The sequence below is a fragment of the Lactuca saligna genome, chromosome 3 (assembly GCF_052625555.1).
Source record: "Lactuca saligna cultivar CGN05327 chromosome 3, ASM5262555v1, whole genome shotgun sequence".
In the NCBI taxonomy this organism is placed as follows: Eukaryota; Viridiplantae; Streptophyta; class Magnoliopsida; order Asterales; family Asteraceae; genus Lactuca; species Lactuca saligna.
Window position 1 is genome coordinate 10,838,910 of NC_136419.1, and position 15,757 is coordinate 10,854,666.

At 39.5% G+C, this 15,757-nt stretch overlaps 1 protein-coding gene and 1 pseudogene across 2 annotated transcripts; one reads left to right on the top strand and one right to left on the bottom strand.

Annotated features, from left to right (window-relative positions):
* The first annotated feature begins 153 nt into the window (after positions 1-153).
* Positions 154-2,010, top strand: LOC145034447 (GDSL esterase/lipase At4g10955-like). The gene is made up of 3 exons (XM_078982863.1): positions 154-343; positions 700-815; positions 911-2,010. Exons 2-3 carry the CDS (start codon positions 751-753, stop codon positions 1,875-1,877), a joined length of 1,032 nt encoding a protein of 343 aa, XP_078838989.1. The 5' UTR covers positions 154-343; positions 700-750; the 3' UTR covers positions 1,878-2,010.
* A 56-nt stretch (positions 2,011-2,066) lies between these two features.
* Positions 2,067-5,419, bottom strand: LOC145034446 (uncharacterized; annotated as a pseudogene). Its single transcript, XR_013678070.1, has 2 exons — positions 2,756-5,419; positions 2,067-2,676 (listed from the first exon to the last, which is right to left on the bottom strand). The product of XR_013678070.1 is annotated as an uncharacterized LOC145034446 (transcript).
* Positions 5,420-15,757: the final 10,338 nt, after the last annotated feature.

The following is a 15,757-nucleotide window of genomic DNA, read 5'->3' on the forward strand; positions in this document are numbered from 1 at the left end:
AAAGGAAAAAATTAAGCAAATAATGGAATCATTAAACAAAACTACGTAGTTTTAAGAATTAGGATACACAATCTTATTATATACCCTTAAGGGTATATATTAAATTAACCCATATATGGTCTTTGCAACCGGTATATAAGATACATAACACAACTGGTATATAATACATATACACAAGGACACATCACAACCGACAGACGCCAAAACTACCACTACTTTGAAAACAACACTGCACCTTCCTCCTCCATTTTTCACAGGAGGTGGATCTCCATAGATGCCGTCAACATTCAAACTCATTCCACAACAAAAAGGTTTGACGCTATGCTCGGATCTCCTCCCGTAGGTACATTTTCTTCTAAATCTATAACCTAATTACTCCATATTCCTTTGTTTTGCATTCATGATTTTCTTATTTCGCTTCTAATATCATATCCTCTACAATCGAAACGGGCCTTGAATTCAACTCTACTTCATTACCTTAATTTCTCGTTTTCACGTATTTGAAGGGTTGTTTGGTTCCTAGGTTCTTAAATCCTTTTGGAAAGTATGAATTATGATTCTGTATTGTATCGTCGAATCATAATAATATGCGAATTTGGGTTTCTTTATAGTCTTTTGACCATTTGAAAATCTCTCTACATTGTCGTATCCGATTTCGTCCAATACTTGCCTATTTGTCTCTTCTTTGTGATGTTTCAGTATAAGTTTTGAGTTAATCAAGAACATACCACAAAGGAGATCATAGATCTGATGATGGCGCCAGAAAGGGATAATTTTGAGGTTTCAGGCCCCTTACATTTGACTACTATTGACTGGTACCACTTTTTCCTTTAACCGAAGACATTTAATCGAACACCTTCTTCTGCTTAATCCTTGAAATAGTAGTAAACATGTTGCTCTGATGATTCAGGACCGATGTGGATCACCGAAGGTCCGTCGCTGCATCCATGGTTCAAGGCGTTTACGTCATGCAGCGTGACCTCCAGGAAAACCGTCAAGGATCAGAGGCTCTCGCTCCTCCATGGTGGAACTTCTTCCATTTCGAGTTACACAGTCATCTCATAGACGATGCTGATTCTTCCATCTTTGGTGTCATCTACAAATCCAAACCCAACCCATCATCAACACCCTCAACCCCATCTCATATCATAGCTTTCAGAGGCACAGTAACCAAAGGCGATGCATTCTCTCGAGACCTGCAACTCGATCTCCACTTTGTCCAAAACGTATTACATCAGTCATCAAGATTCCAAATCGCCATTCAAGCTGTGAGAAACTTAGTCGCTTCCGGTAATCAAAACATCTGGTTAACCGGTCATTCTCTCGGATCCGCCATGGCCATGCTTGCGGGGAAGAACATGGTAAAAAATGGGATTTTCCTGGAATCACATCTTTTCAACCCGCCATTTGTTTCGGCTCCAATCGAGAACATCAAGAACAAGAAAGTGAAACACGGGCTCAGAATCGCTAGCAGTTTTGTGACAGCCGGACTTGCTGTTGCAGTGAAGATTAAAAACAACAATCAACAAAGAAACATTCTGGGGAAGGATTCGTTTGCTGATCTGGCAGCGTGGGTCCCGTGTTTGTATGTGAATCCAGGGGATCATATCTGCTCAGAGTATATCGGGTATTTTAGACATCGGAGAAAGATGGAGAAGATGGGTGTGGGAGTGGTAGAACGGTTGGCATCACAGCATTCGATTGGGGGGATTTTCATGGATGCAATTGGGAAGGAATCACATGATCCGCTTCACCTTCTTCCCTCTGCAAATTTAACAGTGAACTTGAGTCATGCACGTGATTTGAAGGAAGCTCATGGGGTTCACCAGTGGTGGAGGCATGATCAGCAGCTGGAATCCAGAACCTACAGAGGTTAATTATAGGGAATGTTTTGACTATTTCTGGTCAAACATATAGCATATTCTATATGGTATTTGGAGTGACGTTTGTATAGTTTGATAATGGATGTGCACAACTGGTTATTAATGTAAGCCCGTTTTGAATTTTTTTTGGGAGGGAGCAACTGGTAAAGATAAAAGCAGCTAGTGTTGGGAGGTTTACCAACGTTTTTTTTTTTTTAAACTTATTCAAAGATTTTAAATTCCTAATATGCACTTCCCAGCAAAATAAAGGCTTGGTGTAGGGCGTGTTTGTTCCTTGAAGAGAAAATTAAACCAACCACCCTGTGTGTCTACATTCGCACCATTATCAGTATCATTACAATAACACAAATTTAACACAATCGATGACAACAAATTAAAGTTATAACACACATGACATAATTAACACTAGCGAAACGTTTTAGGTGGCGCCAGTGCAGTGAAGATTGAACTAGTTAGGGTAGCTGGTTTTAAGCATTAGCGAGGACATGCAGCTCATGAATAACGGTCCCAATATGCAATCGATTTTGTGGAGACTCAGAAGAACATTGCACTCCGATTTTCACCAATGAAATCAAACACGCTTGGTTGACAATGACATCATCATTTAGAAGCATCGGATCCACAATCTGAAGCACAAAACCATCAGCCAAAGCTTTCCTAGCATAAGAATGCAGGTTTAGCCCTTGTTCAAATATTGGATCAACCGGTTTTTTTCCTGTCAACATCTCTAACATTAAGATTCCATAGCTATACATGTCTCCGCTGGTGGAGACTTCATTTCCAACTCCATATTCTGCAACTTACGTAGAGTGAATATTACTTGTATACATAGTAAAAAGTGACAAATCGATTAGTATTACAAAAAACATTACCTGGAGGTGCATACCCAATAGTTCCTCTTATAATGCTTGAGCTACTACTCTTGTGTGGATTGGAAAGTTGTTCAAGCGAAAGAATTTTCGCCAGTCCAAAGTCTCCAACATGAGCAACCATATCAGCATCCAATAAAATGTTGCTCGGCTTCAAATCACAGTGCACAACAGTGTTTCCACAGTGGTAATGTAGATATTCAAGAGCATAAGCAACGTCTTTGGCAATGCTTATTCTTTGAGACAAGTCTAGTTGATGATCATGAGGATGCAACCAACTCTCGAGACTCCCATTTGGCATGAAATCATATATTAAAGCTTTGAAATCATTGCCATGGAAATCGAGACTTGAGCAAATAGTTATGACCTTCACGAGGTTACGATGACGAATATTTCTCAAGGCCTCACACTCGGCTACAAAACTCTTGGAACTTCCTCTTTGTTGGAGGTTTATTACTTTGATGGCCACAGTGGGGCCAATGCCATCTTCATCTTCATCAACAACTCCTCTGTAAACCGAACCAAAGCTACCTGTACCAATCAGATTTGCCAAAGAGAACCCTTGGGTTGCTTTGAAAAGCCTTTCATATGAAATCTTGTCAAAAGATTCAGTCACTACTGATTCTGATTCTGACGTTTTCTTCTTACAAAAATACAACAGGAGAAATGACACCAGAGCTAGACTTGCAACGACGGAAGATAGTACTGAAATCACTAGAATAACACCAAGAGAAAGTTTTTTGCTTTTTTGGTAGTAATTGCTAATATTTGTGCATTTGGGTAGGTGAAGCTCAGGTATTCCCCCGCAAAGTCTATGGTTCCCAATGACTGATATTGCACTTGCGTTGGCAAAGACACCCTTAACATATACCTCCCCCTCGAAATCATTATATGAAACATCTAGATACTTGAAAGCAATCTGTTGCAAATATGCTGGAACATGTCCCGAAAAGTTATTTCGTGATAGGTTAACATATTCGAGGCCCTTCAGAGAGCTCAACCTTTCCGGCATCGATCCGTGAAAGAAATTGCTGGAAAGATCTAGGACTTGAAGGCTGATGCAGCTGCTTAAACTACCAGGAAGTTCACCCGATAAATGATTTTCAGACAGATCAAGTATTCCTAAGTGTTCTTCAGGTGCTCAATCTCTTGTGGAAGCACTCCAGACAGATTGTTTTGGCTAAGATCAAGGCCAACTGAAAGTGAAGACAATTGGAATAGCTCCTTGGGTATACTCCCTCTGAGGTTATTTCCGTCAAGTGATAGAAGCAGCAACCTTTTGCATGCCCCAATAGTCGAGGGTATAGAACCCTCCAATTTGTTTCTACTTAACGTAATTTTGGTTACAGATGACATGTTTCCTATAGATGGAGGAATGATCCCAGAGAAACTGTTAGCATCTAGATCTAGTTCTCCCACCTTGCAAAGATTGCCAATGCTTTTAGGAATCATGCCTGTGAAGTTATTTTCGGGTAGAGAGAGTAGAATTAGGCTAAACAAATTGCCTATAGATGAAGGAAGGGTTCCTGAGATATAGCTTGATTCGATCATTAGGTACCTTAGTTTCGTCAAGTTCCCAAGTGAATCCGGTAGCACCCTTCTTATCTGCACTTCCACAATTTGCAATACTTCCAAATCACTGCAATTAGACAAAGAATCAAAATGTTTCATGCCACCAAGACCAACATTAGCTCCACTTCCACCAAGAGTTAACCACCTAAGATATCGGAGTTTTCCAAAATCAGCAGCTACTTCCCCCTTGAAATCGTTACTCAAAACATCAAAGCTTCGCAGCTCCGAACAGTTTGATATTGAGGATGGAAGGTATCCATTGAAATGATTGTATGAGAATTATAGTCTCTGGAGATGGGGTTGACTCGCACATAAGTTGGAGGGTAGACTGCCAACAAGTTGGTTTTCTGGAAAATTTAAAAGTTGTAACTTGGAAAGGTTAAATAAGAATGATGGAAAGACTCCAACGAGGCCCATTTCTCCAAGGCCTAATTTTCGCAAGTTTTTCAACTGGTTGAAGGAATCTGGAATGCTCCCTCCTAATGGACAATACGAAAGAGAGAGTTGCTCGAGAGATGTGAGATTGCCAATGGATGCTGGAATCCCACCTGTTAAGTTATTCTTGCCAAATCCTAACGCTTTGATCATCCCCAGAGAACTAAAAACGTTTGGAATTTTGCCAGACAGCATGTTGAAAGATAAGTCCAAGTACCACAGTTTTGAGCAACTTGATATGTTAGCCGGGATTTCTTCGGTGAATGAATTATTGGCGAGGGATAGTACTCGTAATCTATGTAAGCGGCCTATTTCAGGAGGGATGCCTCCATGAAGTTGGTTGTTTAATATACCTTAGGAAGCTGAGGTTTCCAACATAAGGAGATAAAGTACCTACTAAACCCCAGTTGGATATATTCAAGCTTGTGACTCTTTGGTGGCGACGACCACATGTCACTCCTCGCCATTCACAAAAAGGAAGAGAATCATTCCAAGATATCAAAAAACCTTGACTGTCGTCTGTTATCTTGGATTTGATTGCCAGTAATGCCAGATGATCTTCAGAGACAACTTCATTCGTTTGTATGAGAAGCGCAACAAGTAAGACCGCTAGTTTCAGCAAGTATGAGAAGCCCATAACTGTGTGTGTGTGTGTTTGTGAGAGAGAGAGAGAGAGAGAGAGAGAGAGAGCTACAACTTCATCTATTTATAGGAATTAATATAAAATAGTTCATTAAAGAAACAAGATCTTACCATTTATTTTTAATTAACTACAAAAAATAAAGATTTACAAAGATTCCAACACGGGTTTTAATCGCCGAATCCATGAAATAAACTTGTTCTATTCATCTTAATTCTAATTCATTAGGTTTTTAAAAAGCTTTGATTGATCAAGCATATATACCGTAAAATCAAGAAATATAAAGATTTTAAGAGTAATACGAGTTTGGTTAATTCTTGGTTTGCTTAGTTCTAAGAGCATCAATCGTAAACAAATTATTCAAGTTATGACTCAATCAGTGACACTAAGTCTGATTTCACCAAATATGAGAAAGACATTTCTAGTTTCTACTTTCTAGGAAACATCATAGTTGCTAAACGATTTTCTACACCCAAAGACGGGTTAGAAGACTTGTGGTTAGAAGACTTGTGTTGGTGCCATTTTCAAAGTCAACTTAAAATGCTTTCATGTCTAATTAACATCGATGATAGCTTTCTTTGTTGGGCACTACTCCGTGCCGTGTAATATTTCCTAATGAAATGCAATCACCAGTTTAGTTCTCTTATCTTTTTATTTTTAAGAATTATATGTAAAATATCATAGTTATCATCATACAACAAGTGAATACAAGAAGTGAGATGATAAACAAACAACAAGCTGTGTTGTTAAGCATTTTTGTATGGTAAAGTTAATTCTTTTGAATATTACATCTATAGATCTAGAGGATATAACATTGCTATGTATGATTTGTTGTAGTCTATTAAAAAGCTTCACCGCATCCAGTGCGAGAAAATCAAACGTATCAAGTGCAAATGATATGAATACGTGTTAGATTTTTCTGATATTGACATATTTAGTTATAAAATTCATACATTATCTTAATATTTTATGTTGTTTTTGTCTAAAATAATGAACAAAAGGTGCATGATTGGTTTAAATTTTTATTTTTAGCAACAAAGACATGCTCAGAAGGAAAAAGAAGCAGACCTAACAATTGGAAGCTTGGAAATTGGATTTTGAAGGAAGAAGGCAAAATTGAAGAACTCGGCGAGTTTGTTCACCAACTCGACGAGTTGCTATAAAGATTCCCGACAAAATAGTGCCTTGCCGTAAACATTATTTAAGTAAAAAAAACTCGGCGAGTTGGGTCATAAAACTCGACGAGTTGAGTTGTTTTTCAGAATCTATATATAGATCGTTTTCACTCGAAACCCTAATGTTGGCTAAAGACTTTTAGTGGCTTTTGGAGGATCAAATACATTCTCAAGAAGCTTTGGAACTCAGAATTCGACTAGAGGCTACTCTTGAAGAGATCAAAGGCATTTAACAATTACTTTTCTCTTAATTCTTTGTGTGAATCATGTTTGAAACATTTAATTTCGTTTTTATGTTTTTATTTGCTAAAGTTATGGGCTAAAACTCCATACTTCTGTTTAGACTAGATGATCTTATGAATATGGTTTGATAAGTGCCTTTGGATTATATTGATTTGGTTATTTATTTTGTTAAGCTTGTTAAAAGATCTTCATGTGTTAATGATAATTATTTTTTGTTAATGACTAAGTTTACTGAGTTGTATGAACATCTGCTTGATTACTTAAATCTTATGGTTTTGTGAGAACAAGATTGTATGCCTAGTGTTGTGAACATAACCTAGGGTTAACTAGAAAATAAATAAATTAATGTGTGAGCATGTGTGATCACTAACCATATATGAGTTAATTGAATCAACCACTTTAATTAACTAGTATTACAAGTATTACTTGATTCGAACTGAACGCTAGAAAATTTGTTAGTTTAATCACTTGATCATTGCTTGAATTAACTTGTTTGCTAAAGAATTAGTAATATTGAACATGAACCTAATCATATTAGAAATCGGTAACCAATGATATTGTAACATCCTGTTCCATATTGTTTTGTGATTTAAGGCCTGTGGGCCTTAATCTGAGTATGAGAAGGTTTTGAGGCTTTGAAGGAGAAAGGTTTGCGTGATAAAAGAGTTCGGTTTGTGCTTTAGAGCCCAAATGTATTGTTAAAGGAGCTGGTGCGGGCTTTTCATGAATTTTGGATCTGAGTTCGAGTGGGTTTCAAGAGGAATAAAGTTGATAGAAGTGTAGGGCTTCTCGTTACCTTTTCGTGGATATAAGGATCGTCGGAAATGGATTGATAACGAAGAAGTTATGGCCTTCAGAAGTTTTGAGGTTTGCAGGCTTAGCCGAGTACGCTGGGCGTACACAAAGCGTACACTGGGCGTAATTTTGGAGTACGCTGGGCATACTGACCAGGGGTGGTCGCGAATGTTCTTCAGAGTACGTTGGGCATACCATATGAACGTTGGGCGTATGCTAATTAGACCTGAACGCTATTTTAGGGTCTTGGACCATATTTAAGCTCCTTATCTCATAACCTAACCCTAATATCTTCAGCCTCCATCCCTCTAAACGCTAGAAATCGACCCTAAGCCTCTATTTGAGTGATTCTTGAGCTTTTTGGTGATTTGATGAGTTTTTGGTGCATATTATGGAAGAAGGAGTTCCTTGAGGAAGCATTGCTTGTTTGGAGCTTGTGGATCCAAGCCCTATTCATGTTGATCTAGCTCCAGAAAGCATAATATTTGAATCTTGGTGGCTTTCTCATGTGGATCTAATGGGTGATCACTTGGCTTTTGAAGAAGAAGGAGCTTTGAAAGAGGATAGCTTGAGCACCTAGCTTTTGGATCTATGTTCTTCCGTTGTTGATGCATCTTCCAGAGGTATCAAGTTTTGAACTTGCTTATTGTTGTGCTAGTTTTTGTTTTGGGTCCATTTTAGGGTTTTTGGTCCCAAAGCTTGAAGCTTTATGAGTTTTTGAACTCCAGAGCATAATATATGTCCCTTTGAGTATATATATTGGTGTTATGTCATAAAAATCCAATCATGGATGTTGGAATAAAGCCATGCATGAGATAGGAGGTTTCTTAGATAAGGAAGTGAGTGTTTTGGGTGTTTGTGATCTTTCCAGCCATGCAAAGGCTTAAAGTCATTGACTTTATGGAGTAGGTGCCATTAGGGAGTCCAGATCTGGGGTTTGAGGTAATGTCTTAACTGTTTAAGACCAAATGAGTAGAAAGAGTGAATCTGGGGAGTACAATGAGTGTAATTCTTGTACGCCTCGCGTACTGCCCCAGTGTCCCTATTGGCCAATATGGATTCGTAAGTACGCTGAGCGTACCAAGAGTGGTACGCCCTGCGTAACCTCATTGTGGACTTTTGGGCTTAGTCTCATTTTGGACCTTGAGTATTGGGCCTGGAGTTTGGACTTGTTGCAACAGAGTCTTGGACCAGAGGATTATATATATATGTGCTTTGGGACCTTGAGTTGGGCTTGCCATTAGATGAGAGAGAGTTGGGCCTCAGGAGAGCCCATTTATTATTGGGCCTTGGTGGTCCCAATGGGTTTTAGGTCATTGATGGGCTGGTTAGTGGACTTCCTTTAGACCTAATGAGCGAGAGTTGAGAATTAGTTCCTAATTAGGATAATTGTGGGTTTGGCACAGAGTTAGAGGCCGGTGCGTAGCAGCAACGTTTATAAGGACTATTCATCATCCGAGGCGAGTCTTCTCCCTATACTTTATCTAGAGTGGTAATTATGCGTGACCAGAGGGTCTTATGTGCTTGCCTGAGATATGCATTTTCTGTGTGATATGTGTTATGTGCTATATTATGTGATATTTAGACCGGACCGGAGGGTCCAAAGAACTGTGCTATTTTATGACCGGACCGGAGGGTCCAATGAAATATGAGACCGGAGGGTCCTCACTTAGACCAGACCGGAGGTTCCAACGAGTAGTGAGACCGGAGGGTTCTCACCCAGACTGGAACAGAGGGTCCAACGAGCCATGGGACTGGAGGGTCCCACTGAGACACATCGGACCGGAGGGTCCCACAGAGTTATAGCCTCGAGTGGTTAATATGTGTATGTGGTATTTTGGGGAACTCACTAAGCTTCGTGCTTACCGTGTTATGTGTTATGTGTTTCAGGTTCTTATCAGGACCGTGGGAAGGCGACGACTTGATTGTACACACAAGAGAAAAGAGTCATAAATGAGGATCCTGGATTTTTATAATTACTTTTGAAAACTATTTTGAAATATGTTATGACATCGACACTTGAGATTTTGAGAATTATTATATGTGATGTTGGTAATTTAAAATCGAAAATTTTCTTTGAAAATTACGGTGTTACAAGTTGGTATCAGAGCCTTGGTTTGAGGGATTCGGATATACCTTCAGGTATGTCTGGACTCAAACTGAGGATTTGAGAAAAGTTTTCAAAAGGAACGACTTTTCTAAAAATGCGTAAGAGAATTTTAAGAGAAAGAGGAAACGAGCAGTGTGTACAATCAGCCAGCGCCCGAACGGTGATTTCCCAAAATACCCTTACTTTTGTGTTATTAGTTTTTATGAGATATGTTGTGCATGCTAGAGAGTAGGCTAGGTATTTCATATTTTAGGACTAGAGTAGCCTGATTTGTGATACTTTAGCCTAGGTGTTACTGCTATCTGTGATTTGCTTTTGATTATGTACGGAGTAAGAGTATCCAGCAGGAATCCTTTTTAGAGAGGGATCTAAGTAGAGGAGTAATCTAGGAGAGATACCTAGATGACCATTAAGGATCCTACTGAGAGAGTAGTCAGATACCCGCGAGGGGTGGAGTTGCTTGAGCTCGGCGATACCTTTTGAGTACGAGTATAGAAAGTGGAGTTGTAACCTAAAGTGGTTATACGTGTTGATAGAGAATATTCGATGTCCGAATGTTGCTTGCTCCGTGCTTTGTGGAACTCTTGATCATGGGAGTCAGATACTAAGTGAATATGACGATATTTAGGAGGTAGATGGCTGGCATCATGAGGAGTTCTTCAGTAGCTAATGGCGGAGAAATGTGAGAGCCTAGGAAGAGTCTAGGGAGTGACCTTTGTCAGATGAGTATACTGATAGAGGAAGAGTATTCACAAGGGAGCAAACAGGTATGATGGGATTGATGATTAAGGAAGTTGAGCAGCTACTTAGGAAATCTAGGATGATCCATGTGGAAAGTATGGGTAGATGTGGCAGGTAGTATGGGCCCGTACTACTGAAAGCAGAGGACCCATACTCGATACAGGAAAATTCTAGAGGATCTAAGTAGCAGGTGAGAGGTGATCGCGTGGTTCGAGTACCATGATTCGTAGCAGATGAGAGGTGATCACATGGTTCGAGTACCATGATCTGTAGCAGTTGAAAGATGATCACATGGTTCGAGTACCATGATCCGTAGCAGATGAGGGGTGATAACGTGGTTCGAGTACCATGATTCGTGGAGGTTAGTGCTCCTAGTGTAATCAGTTATTCCGTTGTGATTATTTAGATTGAGATCAGATGTGATAGAGTGTGGGGCCAGAGGGCCATGTCGAACGAGTTTCAAGGGAGCAGACCTTGAGGGGGAAATCAAGTTGGTTTCTGAGAAAGTTAGATGATATGGCAACTGGAGTCACAAGACTCGAGAAAGGACACTATGGACTTTTGGGCTTAGTCTCATTTTGGGCCTTGAGTGTTGGGCCTGGAGTTTGGACTTGTTGCAATAAAGTCTTGGACCAGAGCATTATATATATATATATATATATATATATATATATATATATATATAAATATGTGTGTGTGTGTGTGCTTTGGGCCCTTGAGTTGGGCTTGCCATTCGATGAGAGAGAGTTAGGCCTCGGGAGAGCCCATTTATTATTGGACCTTGGTGGGCCCAATGAGTTTTAGGTCATTGATGGGCTGGTTAGTGGACTACCTTTATATCTAATATGCGAGAGTTGAAAATTAGTTCCTAATTGGGATAATTGTGGGTTTGGCACAGAGTTAGAGGCCGGTGCGTAGCAATAGCATTTATAGGGGTTGTTCATCATCCGATGTGAGTCTTCTCACTATACTTTAACTAGAGTGGTAATTATGCGTGACCAGAGGGTCTTATGTGCTTGCCTGAGATATGCATTTTCTGTGTGATATGTGTTGTGTGCTATATTATGTGATGTTTAGACCGGAACGGAGGGTCCAACGAACTATGAGACCGGAGGGTCCTAACTTAGACCGGAACGGAGGATCCAACGAGTAGTGAGACCGGAGGGTTCTCACCCGGACCGGACCAGAGGGTCCAACGAGCCATGGGAATGGAGGGTCCCACTGAGACACATCGGACCGGAGGGTCCTACAAATTTATAGCCTCGAGTGGCTAATATGTGTATGTGGTATTTTGGGGAACTCACTAAACTTCGTGCTTACCGTGTTATGTGTTATGTGTTTCAGGTTCTTATCAGGATCGCGGGAAGGCAGCGACTTGATTGTACACACAAGAAAAAAGAGTCATGAATGAGGATCCTGGATTTTGATAATTAGTTTTGAAAACTATTTTGAAATATGTTATGACATCGACACTTGAGATTTTGAGAAGTATTATATGTGATGTTGGTAATTGAAATCGAAAATTTTGTTTGAAAATTACGGTGTTGCAGATATATTAATCTATTGCACTTTCCACGAAATCAATCATAGGAATAAGTGAATCGAATCTAAATGGAAGTCTCTTTAATCTTATTGAATATAGTTGTCTTTTGCTTCTCTTTTAGTTGTTAATTGTTCTTTGCTAAGTGTTTGGTAATTGCTTAAGTTTCTAGTCTTGCAGAACTAGAGAAAAATCCCTTTTTAATAATTGTTTTATTTAGATAATATTAGTATTAATTTTAATTGTTTACCGTTCCTTGTGTTCGATACCCTACTTGCCTACACTAAACTACTAATCGATAGGTACACTGCCTTTCATGTGTTTGTTTTTGTGTTAAGTTAGTAGGATTATAACTAGTACATTCCACACATATCAGGTTTTTAGCGTCGTTTCTGGCAAACGGTTTTAAATGGTTAATTTTATTTGCTAGTGTTATCGATCCTTTGTGTGAGATTTATCTCACATAAAGCTACTAGTTTTTCTGTTTTAAATTTTCATTATTATTTTTTTCTTTCTGATTTCGCGTTGAACTCGTCGAGTGCATACTTGAACTCGACGAGTTGAGTCGCGTTTCCATTTTCGTTTTTGTTCGTTTTACATGTGATTTTTGTTTTGTTTTAGGAAGCTTATGACCAGAAACTCCAGTTCTACATTAGTACCACCTGTGGAGGATCTGGAATCGATTTTTCGCGAAAATAAGGCCAAAGCAATCGGAGAATCAAGTGGTCAATAGAAAATTCAAGACGATAAGGTGTCAGATTTTGAATCCGAAACACCCAATTTTGAAGAAGAAAGTGAACCTGATCCAGAAGAAGAAATGGCAAACATTACAGACATACCCGTGGGCGAATACAAAAGGAGGATGCGTGATGATACCGGGCCAGGACTCGTGCAACCCGCAATTCCTGCGACAACCAATTTTGAGTGAAAGGTCACATACTCGCCCAACTGAAGTACATTCTATTCTACGAGAAGGATCACGAAGACCTGTACAAACATATCGACAAGGTCAACGACATAGCCAGCTACTTTAACATACTGAATGTGCCTCGCGAGACTATTCTACTTTAGATGCTACCAGTTACATTCAAGGGAGCCGCAAAAGATTGACTAAAATCACTACCTCTAGTGTCCATAATGACATGGCAAAAGATGCATGAAGAATTCATAGATCCGTTCTGCCTGCCATCCAAAGTAGTGATATTAAAGAAGGCGATTGCCAACATTGAACAATTGGGAGGAGAGTCACTCTATGAGGCGTGGGAAAGATACAAAGGCTTGTTGAGAAACTGCCATCAAAATGACCTAAACGTTCAACAAGAAGTCTCCATCTTTTATGATGGAGTGAATGTTACAACTAGACAATTACTTGACTCCCAAGGACTACTCACAAAAAAGGCACATGCAATGATAAAATAGTTGATTTGAAGAATTCTCTAAGCATTGTAGAGAATATCATAACCCGAGACATGACTCAACTCGAGGAACAATAAAATCAGTTTCGGATGACATGGCGGCAATGATGGCCAAGTTGGAAAGTATGGATCGTAGGATGACAAAGATGTACCAATCCATCCACTCCATCTGAGTGGGTTGTGATAATTGTAGCAGGCCTCACCTTACTAAAGATTGTGACCTTTAAGAGAACGGGAACCGGAAAGTTCAAGTTTGTTATTCAAGCGGGGATAGTTATGATGAAGATTGGCGAAAACCTAAAAAGGAATGGCTACCGTATGATGAGTACAAGAAGGCTTAGGAAGAAAAATATAGGCAAAGGCACGAGGGTTTTTATCAAAGAGAAGAGTCAGTTCAAGAAAAGAAGATGGATTTTGAAGAGATGATTACACGATTTTCATCCGCATCCAAGAAGAACACGCAATGACACCGATGCGGCAATACGAGAACAACAAGCAATGATGAAAGAGCAGAAAGCATTGACAAGGAATCAGCAAGCTTCTATCCTTAATATTGAAAAGCAACTAGGGCAACTTGCAAGGCAAATCAATGAGCGGTCAGCGGGAAGACTTCTGAGCAACACTGAGCAAAACCCGAGAGTGGCTTATGTAAATTCAATAACAACAAAGTTTGGGAAAACTTTCACTCTTATGACACCAATCTAGAATGAAGAATCAAAAATGGTGCAGGAAGTGGAGAAAAAACTTGGGAATTGCAAACAGACGACAAAACTCGACGAGTTCAGGAAAGGAACTCAACGAGTTTTACATCTGATGAGAAAAAGAATCCTCCATTAAAACAGTACCAACCTCCCTTGCAATTCCCAGGTCGAGCCATACAAGATAGAAAAAATTGAAGAATATGAGAAGTTTCTAGAGCACATCAAGACCCTCCAAGTTAACATTCCGTTTATTGAGGCAGTAGCTCAAATGCCAAAGTATGATAGATTCCTCAAAGAACTCCTCACTAATATAAGGAAGATGGAGGGAATATCAGAAGTCGTTTTAAACAGAAATTGTTCAGCTGCTATGATGAACAAACTACCGAAGAAGATGGGGGGGGGGGGGGGGGCGGGGAGCTTAACTTTTCCGTGTCAATTCCGGAATTTGGCTACATTTTACGCATTGGACGACTTAGGAGCTAGTGTGAATATTATGCCATATTAATTCTTAAAAAATTTAAACCTTCAAGAACCAAAACCCATTCATACGACAATCCATCGAGCTAACAGGCCAGTAACATATCCAAGGGAAATATGCGAAGATCTTCTGGTTAAAGTTGATAAATCAATGTTCCCTGCTGATTTTATAATCTTAGATATGGAAGAGGACCATCGAGTCCCGATTATTCTTGAGAGACCGTTTCTAAACGCCGCATGTGCTATCGTGGACGTGCGAGAGTCCAAACTTACTCTTTGAGTGGGGGATGATTTTGTCACATTTGGAGTCGATCAAGCATTAAAGTGTGTGTGGGGGTGGGGTGGGGGGAAGAGAGATGGTAATATGTTTTGATTTGATCAACTATGGCTAAAATAAAAAGGAGGTGGGAATTTTTTTTGTGTGTGTGATGACATGTACAAGTGGGAAGCTGTAAAATCCCAAAAACAGGGTCCAAAATTTTTGTTTTGATACATAATAAATAATCACAAATCATCCATAGTCATAAAGAAAATCAAATATCATGTATCTCAAAACATCGTGACAAGTACTTTATCAAAATCATATGAGAAAACTATCAGAGTCTAAACATCCCAGGCTGGAACTGTGGTGTATGCCATGCAATCACCCCGAGCGCTTCCCCTTGCTACCGGAAGTACCTGAAACCAAAACTGAAAACTGTAAGCGCGAAGCTTAGTGAGTCTCCCCAAACTACCACATACCATACAAATATCATGCAACTAGGAGCTATGGGCCCCACCCACTCACATTGAGATTCGGGCCTGCCCACACTCCGTTGTCTAGGAGATTCGGGCCCCGCCCACACTCCGCTACTAACATGTATATGTTGGATTAGTGTCTAAGTCCATAACTATTTTGCTATGTACTTGACCCGATTATGAGCATGGTCCTTTTGGGTTGCCTTCACCATAGCAATATGTAGGATGAATTAAGGAGAGAGAGGTTTAATTATGATTTATTAATATACTATAAGTATAATATATTAAAGGAGAAATCATAATGTTTAATTAATATTAGTCAAGAATTAATTAAGAATTAATTTTGTGGCTAAAAGAGATTAATTAAACTCAGGGGACTGGAGTTGTAATTATAAGATAATTACAATTGGGCTATGGATCACT

What these genes read in the sequence shown, in the direction of transcription:
- LOC145034447 (XM_078982863.1), top strand. Translation starts at nt 751, where the DNA reads ATGATGGCGCCAGAAAGGGATAATTTTGAGGTTTCAGGCCCCTTACAT. An exon ending in CATTTGACTACTATTGACTG is followed by an intron (nt 816 to 910) that starts GTACCACTTTTT and finishes CTGATGATTCAG; the next exon opens with GACCGATGTGGATCACCGAA.